This window comes from Neopelma chrysocephalum, unplaced genomic scaffold, assembly GCF_003984885.1.
Source record: "Neopelma chrysocephalum unplaced genomic scaffold, ASM398488v2 Primary Assembly neopelma1_97102, whole genome shotgun sequence".
Classification (NCBI taxonomy): Eukaryota; Metazoa; Chordata; class Aves; order Passeriformes; family Pipridae; genus Neopelma; species Neopelma chrysocephalum.
Window position 1 is genome coordinate 1,944,747 of NW_020925744.1, and position 17,013 is coordinate 1,961,759.

At 36.8% G+C, this 17,013-nt stretch overlaps 1 protein-coding gene across 1 annotated transcript in view; it reads left to right on the forward strand.

Annotated features, from left to right (window-relative positions):
- SV2C (synaptic vesicle glycoprotein 2C) overlaps positions 1-17,013 on the forward strand; it is a 115,756-nt gene that overhangs the window by 24,298 nt on the left and 74,445 nt on the right. The window contains exon 2 of the mRNA XM_027671506.1: positions 3,719-4,422. Within this exon, the coding sequence (XP_027527307.1) occupies positions 3,843-4,422 (580 nt within the window). The 5' untranslated portion in view covers positions 3,719-3,842. The remainder of the gene's footprint in view (positions 1-3,718; positions 4,423-17,013) is intronic.

Sequence of the window (17,013 nt, forward strand, 5' to 3'; positions counted from 1 at the left end):
CGTCATAGATTTATATCTTCGTGGGATCTTGCTGATTTAGTTTGTAATGTCCAAATCTTATTTCAGATATATCACAATATGTACAAAATGCTACATATACTGAAATTTGTGGATGTAATAGAATTGAAAAAAATAAATATTAGAGCAAAAGAACAATTTGGTTTTAGAATTTTTTTTGGTGTATGCATCTATGAGTGTTTGGAAGAACATGTTTTGTGGGTATTTCTTGAAGTAGTATTTCCATTTCAGGTGGAATCACTACTTTCCTGGGATTTTTTTTTTTTAATTAAAAGAATTGAATAGGAATGTGGTGTTTAGTTTAGTGAAAGCCAGCAAACATGTATGATGAGGCAGTTGGTACAAACAAGAGTATAAGTCTAGGCTATCATCTGTGCTTTTGCTGCTTTATGCTACTCAGGTAGTCATTAATCCTCACTCTTTCAGACTTTCCAGTTACTTACTTGTAGTCATTCAGTTCAACATAATTAAAAGGGTGGGGAGCTATCATGCATGGGTGGTAAATTATTCCTCTTTGTAGTTATCACCTTAAGGCAGGGATTTCAGTTCGTTGAGAAAGTAAAGCTGTTTAAAAGAACAGTGTTCAGATTAGGTATTCTGCTTGGAAACTTAGGCATGAAAAAGAGAAATTTCTGATTTCTGCCCTGACATAAATTTTCCTTGGTCTGTGTGCAGGTTTTTTTGCTGGCAGAGCTATGCTTTTAATGAGTTTGGACAGGTGTAGTTGCTTGTTGACATACCTGGTCTATCATAAGCTACAGTATAAGTTCAGTTACTTTTGCAAATTTGTGTTTTTAGACTGAACTGCTGAACTCATGAGGTAGGTGTTCTACAGAAGAGCGAAGTGTGGTTATACCAGGACTGGCATTTAGACTTTTTGTTCATTTGATATTACTAAATTCCTACTGTCTTCCATATATATATATATATGTATATATATATACCCTGCTGTAATAGTAAATTTTACAAATAAAAATCCTTAAAGGAAGACTGAACTCACTGGGAAAACAAAACAAACAAAAACACCCCCTCCAAACATCAATCTAAGAATTAGAGGAATTCAGAGGTCAGGTTAAATTGGTTGTGTGGACACTGTAAAATAATCTAAAATTATCAAAATCTGGGAAGACACTGTAATCATTAACCCTCAGTAAAGTGCCTGTTAGAAGTTCTTTAAGTTCTTGACAGTGTTTGCAGAAGGCTTCAGCAAACCTAGAGATTGTTTTGATGCAATGCATGTTCATTAACAGCTAGTAGATACTGCAGATGCACATAGGTAAGGATAAGATACCTAATTCAGTACAAAAATTGCACCTTGAAAACTGAAAAGCTGTAATTAGAGAAACTGCCTTAGCATAAAAGTTTCACCAGGATGACCTACTTAGAAGGATCATCAGGTACCTAAAATCAGGCTACAGTTTGCAGTTATAAATATTACATCATGTCTTTCTTTAAGGCTGCATTTCTCTTCCAGTAAATGCTTCAGTTCACATTAATAGTTGGATATTGCCATCACATCTGATTTCTCTGAGAAACATTCAAAGTGTATGAAATTAATCTAGAGGAAGAGATTAAAAATAAAGACATTTTCCACCATAGGTGAATTTCTATTTTTAAAAAGCTGGGAAATACCTTTGAGCTTCTAACGTCATGTCTGTGTGATTTTAAGCTTCGTTTTTTTCTATCAGAAGTACATCATGCCCTTAGTTTTTTTAATGCAGTCTATAACTCTTCCTATTCCTCAAAACAGTATCAGTCTTAAAACTGATGTCTGGAATATACTTCTGGAGACAGTGTCTACAACACAATGAATAAAGGACAGCTTCTTAAAGCATTACCCTGGTCTTCTCCCATGGAGCTCAGAGTGCAGTTCACACTACTTTAGAAAGGGAAATAGGATTTGCTTCAGAAATTTCCAGCCATTTTTACTCCTGCATTGTGTCTCTGCCTCCTTAGTTGTATTAATGCAGTTTTTCTGAGGTAATGCTGGAAAATAGATCATTAAAATGATCATGGTTAAAAATAACCTTTTCCCCAAGATGGAAGGAGGCAGCATTTTCTTAGGAGCACTGCTATAGAAATTTTAGCCTGCTTTCTCTGAGAGGGGAGGCTTCTGCAATCTGTTGCAGTGCCCAGATTCACACACATACACACACACACACACACACACACACACACAGACCCTTAACTTTAGATACGAGTAATGGTGCAGTTTTGTAATTGATTTTAGCTCTTCTAACTACGTACTGTTGTCAAAGGATCCTGCATTTCTTCCTTCCCTTTGGCTCCATGCTGCTGCCATTTCTTTCTCCTGCCCCTAATGATAGTGCAGATGTGTGATGAGCAAATTGCCTTGCAGATATGCCTGAAAACTGCACAGAGAAGAAGGGAATGGTTAGTCTTCAGTCTAATAAGCAAACTGCTCTTGACTCAGTCTGTCTGCATTTGTGACCTTGGGGCTGCACAAGATAGGAAGGTACAGCAGGGGAGCAGGGAGGAGAACTGGGGCAAAATGTCTTGGTGCTTTCGTGCAGACAGATTAGCAGGAACTCATGCTGGACTTAATCACTCTGGGATGAATTAGCGTGTGACATACACTTGTTCCAGTCTGCCTCTACTGTCACTATGGACAGGGAAGAAAGGAATGTCCATGATTTAGGTATTGGAAATCTTTAAAGTGTGAAAGTGCCACCACTTTCATCCATACAGCTCCCTGCACTGCATTTTTTAGGGTGGGACTTCATATTGCTAAGACTCTGTGTGAATGCAATGGTCAAATCCAGTCAGCTTTGAGACACTGGTGCAGATGTGAAGAATATTAGCTTCCTACAGGATTTGTGTTAAGCAGCAGGATGGACAGAGGACAGATATTTCATGGTCAGTCATTGAGAGCAAAGTTAGTATTTGTAGCCCTTCCTTACAAAACAGGGAGTTCACATCGGGAAGGACACTGAAAACAGAGTCAATATGATGTGTGGTGCATGGAATTGATTGGTTTCTTTCAGAATAAAACCTGGTATCCAAGACTAGAAAGTAATAAATTGAATTCTGAAAACCGTAGTGAGATTAAGTTTATCTTCAGCATATGTCGCGACGAGGGAAGAGAGAGGCACTCAATATGAGCATCAGCAAACTTCGTTTATTGATCACCGCTCTCAGCTTAATATATGCTTTATAATTAGCTCATACATATTGCAAAGCTAAGCTCATTATTGGTTCTTGCTTAAACGTCGACGCCGCCCTTAACACAGCTGGTTCCCACAACAGTCCCGAATACCTGCTCTTATTTTTCTCTCATGTTGATGTTTTTCCCGACCACTCTCGTTCAAAACAGGTCTCTGTTCTCATGAGACAATGTTCTCTGTTCCCACGGGACAGCTTCTTCAGGATGCATCAGTATACTGTCAGGATCAGGGCCTCAGTCCTCTCTTTCAGTCCATCTCAGGGGTACACTTTGATCTGGTCAACATCGACTGCTTCGTCGATAAGTGCCAGGCTGCTGACAGGTTCTCTGTCAACCCCTGACAAGCATATTTTCCTTGTAACCTGGGGTATTTGTATGTCTGAAGAAAACACAGGTTTGTGTATTGAAAAGCCTTGTACTTTGGTGTCCAGTGTTTAAATAAAGATTCGTATGGTACTGTATCACTGTGAAGAAACATCTAAAAAGGAGTAAACTTTTTTCTCTTATATTTTGCAGGTTGAATATTACAGCTTCACATGTACTTGGGCTTTTTCTGCTGATGTCCAACACAAAATAGATATTTCAAAAAGTATTCAGCAGGTACCTCTGTGGCATAACAACAGTCTTGCTTTGATACAAGATGGAGGACACATACAGAGACAGGACTTCACTAGTGAAAGGAGCCAAAGATATTGCCAAAGAGGTGAAGAGGCAAGCAGTTAAAAAAGTGAATAAAGCTGTTGACAAAGCCCAGGATGGTTACACACAGAGGTCCTACAATCGATTCCAGGATGAGGAAGATGACGATGATTACTATGTCCAAGGAGGAAATTATGGTGTAGAAGCTAATGATGACGAAGGATCAAGTGAAGCAACTGAAGGACATGATGAAGATGATGAAATTTATGAAGGGGAGTATCAGGGAATCCCCAGCATGGGGCAGGGAAAGGATGACATGGTGGCCTTAGGTCAACCTATGCATGATGAATATAAGGATCGCCATGAACTGGAAACAGAGAGAAAAGCTGATGAAGAAGAGTTAGCACAGCAATATGAATTAATAATACAAGAATGTGGCCATGGTCGTTTCCAGTGGGCCCTCTTCTTTGTGTTGGGAATGGCCCTGATGGCTGATGGGGTGGAAGTTTTTGTAGTTGGATTTGTGTTGCCAAGTGCTGAAACAGATATGTGTATACCGAATTCTGGATCAGGATGGCTTGGTAAGTAAAGTCTTTGCTCTGTCTTTTTGCTATTACAGTGGTTGGTTACAGTAAGCCTAAATATGTATTTGTCAACACCAATGCTTATATAAAAATGTTTGTATTGAATATAAATAAGAAATCCACAAAGTGCAGTAACATTAGCTAACATTAATTATGGATTCGATGAAGATTATAATTTTATTTTTTAGATGGTTGTTTTCTTATTCAGTCAGTAAATAAATCACTAAAGATGAAGACTGCATAGTAAAACTTAAGAGGAGAAGGACACAATTTGTTCTCATGTACAAGAGTAGCCATCCAGATGAACTAATTTAAAAAAAAAAAACAAACAACAAAAAAACCCCAAACCACAAAACCAGCCCAAGGTGGAGTACTGGAGTTCTGCTGGATTTATACAAGTGTAATAAAGAGCAGATGATACAACTGTCCAGCAACATTGTCATACTGTATGGGAACTTTCCCCTTGTGAGGTGGAATGCAATCTGGAGAACACAAGAATTCCAGAGAAAATGCTGTATAGTACAACCTTTCCCTCTTTTTGTCTTTAGTCCTTTTATACCAATGACTGTTTTCTAGGCATCCAAAAAGAAAAATGTTTACTTTGGGTCAAGGGGACAAATGACCGAAGGTGAGCCTGGGCTAAGCCTTTTGTGTTCATTTTGTTGACGGGAATGGGCTGTGTCTCATCCTCTTGCCTATTCCCTCCTGTGGTGTGGCAAACAGGCAGGCTGAGCCAACCTTGTGTGACTTGCTGAGAGCAACTTGCCCTTCCTGATCATGACTGGGCACAACAGGTAAAAGAAGGCTCTCATGGGGCAGGGCAGTGGAGAAAAGGTGTAGAAATGGTTCCACAAGGAAGAGGGGAGGGGCATGCTTTTTATAATATGATTTTTTTATTCATTCCTTGGCAGTTGAGGACAACTCTACTCATCAATTTTTATAATTTTTACAGTTTTTATATTGCTTGAACAAAAATTACTGATCTCAATTCCATTTTTTGATTACTGATAAAGTTGTTTGTTTTACCATTTTCTCAACACCCTCTGAACAAATGGTATGGTCAAAGTTTTCTTTATTCTCCAGGATGATAACAATATAAGGGTAGCCTCCAAATCGGTCTCCAATTAATTTGTATTACATTGTATTTTTAAAATACAGTGTTTTATTTATAAAACAGCTGCAGTAAGCATTTCAGAGGTGTCTGGAATTAGGAGTGGGGAGTATTGTCCCCACAGTAGCAGGGGCAATGGGAATTCACATCCACCTGTTGAGGTCTGACTCATGTCAAGAAGACTATTGAGAATTTCCCTGTCACTAGACCCTTCATGATGCTGAGTTGAGATATATTGGAATGACTCTGTCAATGTTTAACTAAAATTCAGTACAGAAGCTGTTAAATATCTCATAGTTATAAATACGCGTGTGTGTATGTATGTGTATACATGATGATTGTTGACAAAATTAACATAACAGCTGTGGAAAGCTTAGGTGTGCAAACAATGTATTTTCATGCCTAAAGTATAGAAATTGTAGTGTATCTTATTTTCGTGATAATATAACGATAGCCTCTGTGTTGTGGTATTAACAAACAAATAATTCTGTGCTAAAAGATTAACATACAAAAGCAGGAAAGAACAGAGATAAGCAATTTCTATCCCAGTATGTGTTGAAGGCATTGCAACACATGGTCATTTCATCAATAATTTCACCAAAAAAATATATTACTTGTCCATTGTTAATAGAAATATATCATTAACTGCAGTTCGTCGGTACGCTGACATACATGTTGCTTATAAACAAAGTAGATATACTGCTTGCAGACAGCATAACCTTAATTCCTGTGATACAAAATATTCATTGTATCAGTGAAGCTTAGTGAAAACATTCTTATATTGTCATAACTAGACCCTCACAGCCATGCATTTAAATTATTTTGCCGTTGTGATTTCATATCATAATTACATCCTAACTGGGGTCTTCCAGATATACAGGAAGACCAGGCATAATTTTTTTTTCATGATTATAATTCCATGATCCAGAGGGCTTAATGTTGTTAGAATACTAAAGTCATAGGACCAGTGCTAGGATTCATTAGGTAGAATTGGTACAAATACAAAATATCTATTTTTCAGGCAATTTTCTAATCTGTTAAAATACATACTAAGAAAATGTTAATTTGTCTTTGAAAAAACGTCATTGACTCCATTGTAAAAAGTTATTTTTTATATATCATGCCATGATAGTTTACTAGGGAACATGAGCTGATTAAAACCATGGGACAAAATTCATTGAGCCTCTCTGTTGCATTTTTAAATTTTTTTTTAATTTACTTGCACAATGACAATTTCTTAGATTTCTTTCCTATTAACCCTTGTATGAGCTTGAGGCCTCTGTTGATTGATCACTAGCAGCATTTCAGAGCCTATAAAGTCGCATGATGACTATGCTGATCAGAGTCATGAACTAGCTTCTGATTGGCTTTTAAGTTAAATAATAAAATAATAGGATTTCCATCTCCAAGCAGTTGCTTCATTAAAAATAGGGAAGCTGACTTGCTAAAATTCTCCAAGATTATAGTGACATGTCACTAAGCATGAGGGAAAGGTACAGTTCAACCTGGCTAACCTGGCTGTACTTGCCAACTCCTGCATGTGGGTGGATTCACACTGACCTCTTGGTTTCTGACACGACTGTACCTTCATGAGACAGGGTGTAGGCTCAGGTCTAAAGATGGCATTTCAACTCTTTTCCTGCTTACATCTCTTTACTTTTACATGCAGCTCAGAAGTGGACTGGTATTAGGTTAATTCTCTGGCCTCTGATTTGGATATACTTTTCTACATAACTTTTTCTCTATGTTTTTGCATTCAGATTGAGATTGTTATTTTTATTGTGGGGGTTTTTTTTCTTTTCTGTAAAATTCAAATTGTGGTCTTTACTTTCCTCAGCATCTCTGTATCTGAAATACTGAAATATTGTTTTCTCTAAGCTAGGCAAAGCTAGACCTTCCTAGCATATCTGTTCTGGATACCATACCACTTCTGACCATCTTCTCACTGGTTCTCCCATGGGACCTGTAAATGTTCACCCTCATGTGTAAGATCTTTGACAGCTGCACTGCTGTCACCATTGCTAGCAGTATATACAGGCTGACTCCTCCTTGACTGATCCATGATGACACTTTTCATAGCACCAGTTGGCACATTTTTCAGACAGATATCTCCATCCCTTTTTTATACCTTGTCAGAATCCTAGAATCATATAACAGTTGGAGTTGGAAGGAACCTCTTAAAGGTCATCTAGTCCAACCCCCCTGCAATAAGCAAGGACGTCTTCAACTACATCAGATTGCTCAGAGGCCCATCCACCTCAGTACTGAGAACTATCAGGGTCCCAGGCTTAAGTTATTATCTTTAAATATTTATTTTTTTTTGTATTCATACCAACAAAACCTGACAACTGATTAGCCACTCATATTTGCTGATTGCCATCCTTTCCAGGGGCCAGTTGTTCCTCAATGATTTCTGATAGTCTCTCTAGTCTGTTTTGAATCCCTATATGATCCTCTGTATGAAGTTTAGCCTAAATGATCTCTTGAGGGTGAATAGTCGTTTATTTTGTTCTGTTTTAGTTACCATTGTGTGAAGCAATGTGTTTGCCAAGACTTTGATACAGTTTCATAGACAGGACAGTAACAAAACCAGAAATAATCTTTATATGTTAAAAATATTCTTAGCTGATGATTCAGTCATACAGACAGTTTCTTTCATCTAAAAAAACCTCAAGTATTGTGGTAAATCACTGGACTGATAATGCAGGTATTGTGAATATGAATAGCAGGGAACAGCTTGCTCTGGAAGTCAAATTATTTTCTGAAAATCCACATTTAGTGTCAAATAATGCCTTGGTGTAAGGTTTTTTTCCTGATATTATCTGGATTTAATAGTCCAATTTTGTGTAATATTTGTAGAAAGAAGAGTATCGGAGGCATAACTAGGTCTTTTGGGCCAAAGTAGTTTTCAGTCTGGGACAACAGCCTCCAATTCTGCAATTCTGCATTGTGTAGCTCATGCAACATGCTTATAAGCTCTGCTAAGAATACCAGATGGTCACTGAATTTTCACCCTCCTTAGTTTAAAAAAGTACTGGCTTGCCAGATCCTTTCTACTTAACTTGATTCTGGTTTTGCACTGATCATTTTCAACAACTTCATATTCAACCAATACCTTCCTAGGAACTTATCAATGATAAATGCAAGTCCTTCACCTGGGACAGAATAACCCAAATCACTGGTACAGGCTAGACACTGAACTGCTGGGCAGCAAACAGCTCTGCAGAAGAAGATCTAGGATTTTTAGTAGGAAGCAAGTTAACATGCAACAGCAGTGCCTTGAAGCTGCATTGGCAAGGATGGCCACTAGGAAGAGAGGAGTGATTATTTTCCATTCTGAACACAGGGAGCCCAGATGTTGGATTTTCTGTCCTGTTGTGGAGCCACCTGAAAATAAGAGATTAACAAATTTGGGGAAATTCATTAAAGGCCCAGTAAGGTGATTAGAGGATTGGAATATATGGTGTATAAGAAGAAGCAAAAGGACCTGGTGTTGTTTAGCTTGGAGGAAAGATGTCTAGGAGGGGAATCTGTCTGTACTATTTGGTGAAGTAATTGAGGGAAGCTACAGTGAAGGTGTGCAAGAGGTCGGAATTTATACCAGTGATCATCTGGTATAATGAAGGAAGTTCACATTGCGGTGGTCAACCACTGGGAGATATTGCATAGAGAAGATGTGGGATATTCTGGAAATTTTCTAAAGAATGCCTGAAGCAATGTAATCTTGTTCTGAAGGTAACCCTGCTTTTAGAAGAGGTCAGACGAGAGCTCTCCAAACGTCCCTCCCAGCCCAAGCTTTTCTGACTTCATAAACCAAAAAATAGCTGTCTGCAAATGTATAACACTTCCACTATCCTATAACTAAAACAGATGCTGCAACTGTTACACCTGAGTAAGCTTCTAAAGGAAATGAGTATTCTGAATTCATGGGTACACAGACTTGCTGTTTCAAACACAGATTGGAGTCTAAATTCATTTAGGCAAGATCATATAGCTGTTCTCTTCAATATCTTCAAAATTACTTGGATGCAGGACTGAGAGGAATACTAAGCAAGTTTGCAGACAATACAAAACTGGGAGGAGCTGTTGATTCCCTCAAAGGCAGGGAGGCCCTGCAGAGAGGGGATCTGGAGGCCTGGACTGGACAATCACCAACCATATGAAGTTCAAAAAGGGAAAGTGATGGATTCTGCCCCTGGCCTGGAGCAACCTCGGATATACGTAAAACTGGGGAATGAAAGGCTGGAAAGCGGTGCTGCAGAAAGAGACTTGGGGGTCCTGGCTAATGGCAATATTATGAGTCAACAGTGACCAAAACTGCCACAATATTCAAGGTGAGGCAGCCCCAGTGCAGAGCAGAGTGGGAAATCCCCTCCCTTGACTGGCTGGTGATGCTTTGCCTGATGCCCCCCAGGACACAGTTGGCCCTCCTGGCTGCCACGGCACTGCTGATTCATATTCAACTCCCATATCCCTTTCCAAGGGGCTGTTCTCCAGCCTCTCATACCTTTTAGTTGCACAGAAAATTTAAGTTAAATAGTTACGTGCTTGTAGTTATGTTCAAATCTCTGTCTTAGAGATCAATTGTGTCTAAAATAGTTAAAAATCTTTGGGCTGCTATTTTGCTCATTATGGGTTATTTTATGTCTCTGCCTATCCCCTCATAGATCAGCAATTTTACCATTTATGTCACACAAATTTGTAGTCTTACAAAAATGGCAAAAAGAAGGAAATGCCTCCCAAAGGAAAAGCCTGAAGGCTATGTTGATTTCACACATTTAATTTGGCTGTTGCTTTCACTTTTTCCTCTCTGTATCAACCACCTAGGGATCTCTGACTGACAATACATCACTTCTTAAATCAATATGTCAAATGGAGTTTTTTAACCAAACTGAACATCTAAAATATGATGGTGCACTCCTTTCCAAGTCTCTGTTTGGTTAGTTCTGCAGCACAGTTTAGTTATAATCTGCAAGCTTTTGCATTTCTTGTGCACTTGTAGCTCTGAATTTTGTATCTTGCATGAAGATACAAAGCCATGAAATGAGACAATGCGTAAGTTCCTTGTCAAGAAGATGAAATATTTTCACAGAGAAAGTGTTAATGAACTACATTAAGACATATAGCAAATATAATTTAATGGCTCTTCATCACAGCTGAATAAATTTCTTCCTATGCATTTTCACCATTAATTTAATCAATCAAGGATTTTAGCCCCTTTCAAAGTTTGACTTATCATTTTATCTTACACTATCAGTATTTTGAAAAATTGAAAGAAAATTGTGTATTATTATTATACATAGAGTTTGAAATAGGTTCTTATGCCAGACCTTTGGCTTGTTTAAGGGAATGTCAGTGCTGAAAATTATGGAACACAATTAATTTTTTAATCTACTCTAATTTTTTAATCTACTCTTAATTATATCTGAAAGATATAATTCTTTCCTTATGATGGGTACACTGTACATACCTGCTTCACTTGTTTGAAGTATCAGTTTTGTATTGTTTCAAATGTATGGAATATCACCACTTTCATAGTTGATGCAGAATCAAAGTCACTATATTTATACAAGTATAAATACTTACATGAAGGAACATCAGTAAAGAGTTACTGATAGAATAAATACATAAATACAACATATGTACATTTTTTAAATTCTTCATGCAAAACTTGTTTAGTAGCATATATAATGATAGTTAACAGTTTGTCCAGGATACTGTTATTTACTGATGTTCATAATAAAGTCTATTTTTTCATTTATTCCTATCCATTTTTTCAGTGTTTTGTCAGCCCTATAGAGAATGGGAGGGCTTGATATGAGAGAAAAATATAAGTGCAAGTTTTTGTAGTTTGACATGCTACAGAAGAACCTGACAGCAGCCTGGGAGGAGTTACTCACAGATTTGTTATGTGAGCAGAATTATGGGTGACTTAGGGGAGTTCTGGCCATTTTTTTTTCGTTAAAGGATCTCAGATATTACACCAAGACCAACTCTACTTACTACTTACTCTACTTATTTACTGCTAGATGTGCACTTCCCTAGTGCAAACTGGAAAATGTTGTTCATTGGCTCTGATAAACCTATGGCACATTTACCCAGCATCTATCAGTCTTTGTTCCAGCTAATGGAAACAAAACCTGGTGGTTTTGATGACACGTTACTTATATTAAGTTATTCTAGCATTTCTTAACAAGTAAGCTTTTCTCATGATAAATATGTAATGGACAAAGTGTTTTCGAAGACTCACAGAAAGCTGTTTAACAGGCAGACTGATATTTTGACTTCTTGAGAGGATTGTAGAAAGTTGGGAGAGTACTGTAATGTAGAAAAATCAAGCAAATGGTGTAAAGTGAAACTGGCTGTACATCCATAGTATTAAAAAAAGATCTGAATTCTCAACGATAAGTGAAGGTGGTCCATTTGCAAATTTCTTTATGTCATGTTATCTGGACTGAAATTGTTTGCTTTATACTGGTTAGCAGTGGAGAGTCTCATATGAATTTGAGGGAGTATGGGTGAATATAACCTATGTGATGTGTAATTCTGTTGTGGTGTGTATTGCTTTTGTCTGGCATTTGTCAGACCTGCTCATTTTCACAGAGCACAAATATCTCCTAATTTGCTAGAGTTCAGGGCAATTTTCAAGGTTGGTTCTGAAGTTGCGACTAGCAAGTCTTGTTAAATGGATGTCATAAACCGATAGATGTAGTCATCTAAACAAGTTTTCATCTAGACATTTTAACAGTGCCTCTCGGTACTATTGTAAATACATAATTAAAAAGCCTGTTTAGCTTCACCAGCACTGCAGGTATATTGGCACCACACAGAAGATTATTCTGATCTGTTTTTCTTAATTCTGACATTGGATTGTTCCATCTGTTTTACTTTCCCACTCTAAATGGGAAAGCAGAAACATGGGATCATTAGCAATGGAAGTTTCCTTTTTCACCTGCATGCAGCTGTGTAATAGGTGAGGTAGACCGGGTATCTTGTCAGGCACGTTGGGAGATATGTGACTTTCAGACCCTTATCAATTTTTGTAACCAGTTCCTAAATAAGTTAGGCCTAGTTCAGTGTCTCTTTCTGAAAGCAAGAGTTTTGGTTTGGGTTTGGGTTTGTTTCTTTTATTTTTGTATGGTTTTGTTCTGATTTTGGGGAGTTTTTTGGTATAATTTCTCTTCCCCAGCCTTTCACTTCACTGGAACGTGGTGGTAACAGCCATTGTATGGATGAAACAAAATAAAAAGAACCTATTTCCTCCCATTTACAAGCAAAGAAGTTTAAACAGTATTGGAATATAGTTACACAAAAGAGAGTTAATGGCTGATTAAACACTGAAGAAATAGTCAACTGTTAGCTTTAATATTGAACAGAAATCTTTACTAGAAGCATAGTTTTATTAATTAGATCTTAGTATCAAGTGCTTTGATCTACTGAGTTGGAGGCATCTCATAAATTTAAATCTATATATGTTGGGATTTTTGTTTCAATTCAACATTAATTAAAAGTTAGTGATATTCATGGACTGGGCTCTGTTTAGAGTCAGAAGCAGGACTAATTGAATAAGAAATTAACATTCAGGCAATAAAACATGGCCAAAATGAACAGTTTTGATATGTAATGAGATGATTAATGTAGATGACTGCATGGGCATTTTAAAGCTTTAGTGAAACATATTTTTAGGCTTTGAAATTTAATTAATCCTAGCTCATTGCCCAGTGCTTTGCACTGTTCAATCATACACAGCATTTATAATCATGCTGATTCTCAGGATTGCCGTGGAAGTGCATTTCAAATTGCAGAGTCACAGCAATTTCTGCCATGACAGGGTCAATTCAGAGATGGACAAAGTGTTCATTGAATTTAGCATCTAAATCTGAGAGCAGAAAAATCCAGAGGAACCTCTGCAGTTGCAATGGGATAAAATAGGAATTAGGGGCGTTAGGACAGCTTAACTAGGTGTGTTTTACCCAAAGCTTGCCTGTTAGGATTTTCTTGCTGATGCCAGAGGGAATTGTTGGATCAAAGGAAAAGAGTGTGAAAATAGTGTCTTCAGTGGGTAACACCTAGAGAATCTGTCAACAGCTTCATGTCATCACCTGGGATTACCTGAGTTTATGTTAATATCTGTGCTCTATATATTGTGTATTGGTAACTACCACCTTGTAAACTATTGTTTGTATGGGAAGAAGAATACCAAAAATTGAATGGTTTTTACAGTTCCATGCTATTAAATTTGAATGCTGATTGATTATTTCTGTTGTGATTATCATGGAAACAGTGCTTTAGTTTTTTTTCTCTGTAATGCATTGTGGATTTATCTAGCCAAGCGATAGCTGTATGAAATAGCAGAGTGCTGCTGTCTGCTGAAATAATCACTATCAGTATTCCATCTGTAAATTATTCCAATGAAGAAATTGAATAAATGTAATGATTTTTTTATTCTGTTTTGGAATAAATAAAAATGATGCTAGCATCTGGTAGTAGATGACACTTTTTTAAAAGACTAGTTACTGACATGATAACATTTTTAAAGCAGAAGTGATGATGACAATGTACTGCTGTCTTATCAGAAAATACAGCTGTGAAGAAAATTTCTCATCCTAGCAAGTAATCTATTACCTGTCACAATCTCTGCAGCTACTGAGCTTCTTCTATTAATTTATTAATTTATCTGATTAGGATATAAGGATAAGCAGAAGCAGTTATTCCTTTTGTTATTACAGTGTTTCAGTTAAAATAGTATCTGAAAAATGTATGCTACCAATGAATGATATTCTGAAATCAGCACATCTGCTTGTGTAAATTTTAGATATATTGTAAGGTGAATGCCACTGGAAATGTAAGGAGAGTTAACAGCATATGGAAACTGAGAGCTAGAAAATATTATGTTTTTCAAAATTAACAGATAATGTAAAGGTCTAGAGTTGTTCTGCACTAAATATATAAAGCAGAATTAGTCTCATTAGCCCAAAGAGAGGAAACATGGTGGCAAAATGCCGTTTTTTTTCCTGATGGAGTTAAATTGAGCTTTACACCACAAACACCTCAGGTTGTAAATCTCACAACTGAGGTACAGGAAGCAAATTGAAATTAGGCATATTAAGCACATAAATTTAATACAAGCATGCCAGAGGGAACAAAAAAAAAATCACTAATATTGTAATGAAATCTGTGTGAATGATTGTTGTGTGACCCATTGTCATTCCTGTGGACGGTATTTCTTTTTAGCACTGGAAAAGCTTTGATCAAACCTTTCCACCCATAAGTTTTCCTCTCTGGAATTTCCCTCAGGGTGGACTCACACTGCAATAGATTCCTGGTTTGGAACTATATGCAACTATATGTTTTTCCATGAAAAAAAAGAATAAGCATTTTTTGGGCTTTTTTTCTTTATTTCATGGAAAAGACAGAACTGGTCTCAATTCTTCTTTCCTTCCAACAAAAAAAAGATTCTTCATTTGTCTTTGACCTTTAGAACATAGCAAGGTGATGAGTTTGGGTAGCCATGCCATGAGACCATTTTTACTTCAGTCTCAATGTTAAATGAAAGCAAATAAATTGTAGGTATTTGTTGGTCTAAAATTTTGGTGGCCTAAAATTTTATATAGCCTGATTTTGTCTTGCATTAGGTTTTTTCTGCTTTCTAAATATGCCAGAAGACCCATTCACTTAATTTCAGTTGCTTTCTAACTATCTTCAAGTCTCTATACTGACTTCAACATCTAGTTCCCTTTTCAAGTTCTCTGGAAAATTTGGACTTGATTCTTTTGAAAAGGAAAAAATATGGAATAAGCCCCCAGTTTTGTATTCTTTTTAATTTCCATTAAATGTGTTGTACTTTTTAAGGCTCTGTATTTGTTTTGTATTTGTGAGACTTCTCTTTAGAAGTATGGTACTTGGCTACCTCACAACAATTTTTCTTTTACTGAATCAGTCATCAAAATATACCTGTCACAATATTACAGACCTGTATTGTTTGAGTTACTTGTGCTGCAGATAATGTTTTTCTCATTAACTTAAAGATTGTAAATAGGTTTGAATGAAGAACTCTTGAGTTACTTGCTCCTTCCTTTTCTTGTCTGTGCTGGCCAACTGAATATGATACTACTTTTGCTCAGCTTTGCTTTAAGTTCCATTGTCCTGATTTTCATGTTCGTCTGTTGTAGTTCAGCAGTATTGTTTGAGAACAGGATCATTTTGTTTGAACACCAGATAGAGTTAACTTGATTTTTATTTATGTGGAGCTTCTGGGTTGGTATCCGACTGAATGTCATCTGATGTTTTGTAGGCATGTTTGAAATTGGTGCTTGGGTTTGATGGGGGTGTTTCTTGTTTATTTGGGATTTTTTCCTGTTGATGGAGCAGAGGGGCTATTTCTTGTATTAGTTAAAATTGATTGATGTGAGCTATGAATTGTACAACATGTATTTTTTATAGCATTTACATCAGAGAATGTCCCTGGTTTGTTTTCTTACGTAAATACTAAAACCCCGGAATTTTATAAATTCCATAAATGAATAAATATTTTAAAATATTTGTTTTGAATTGAAACAATATGTTTTGTTTTCTTGCCTTCATAAAAATGCTAATGTTTTAGTATTGCTCAACATGTTTCAGAAGAGGAGATGAGATTGTCTTTATTTTTCCACTGATGTCATTGGAATGTGGTATTTTCCTTTGTGTGAATTCATATCTTTCTTTAGTTATTATGGAGATAATGTTGTCATTTTTTACTGACTGTGAAGGATATCCAGAATGTCTTGTGCACTAAGCAGCTAAAAAACTTTGCAAAAGCGAAATGATCTGTCATGTGGAGGCTTGTCACTTTGGAATTCTTACTATTAGAGAACTAAGCATACAGGTTACTCAGGTGAAAGTCACACTGCAAGACTGAAGAATCACTGCAGTGTGATAGACATTGTGCAAACTTTTATATTGAGACTGAGGTACTTCAGCATTCATTTTAAATTGAATACCTTTCAGGTATTTAAACAGATAAATCCTATCTATTACTGTGTTTTCTAAAAATAATTCTAATAATTCAAGTAGAACTTGACTGTTTGTAAATATATATTAAGCCAAAGAGCAAAAAGCTTCAAAACAAGTGTGTAATTAAGCATCTGTGCTAAAGAGTATGAAATTTCATACTGAAGCCTGTCTGCAGCTGTCCTGAAGGTGAAGGCAGGAGGAATGGATTAGTCTGAAGAGTAGCAATAGAAAATGCTGTGGCATTTGGGGATTTGCATACATTGCATATAATTAGGCAAAAAGAGTCATTTAACATCTGAAGTTAAGACACACAATGATTGCTGTGAGAAACAGCTAGCATTTGATAAAGGAGATTCGTGGCTTGAGAAGGCTTGAACTTGCAAAGACTCATGCACAATTTTAATTTCAGTTAATATGGTGGCTGTCACACACATTTGTTGGGAAACTGTACTTACCAACTTTTTCAGATGGCTGAACAATTG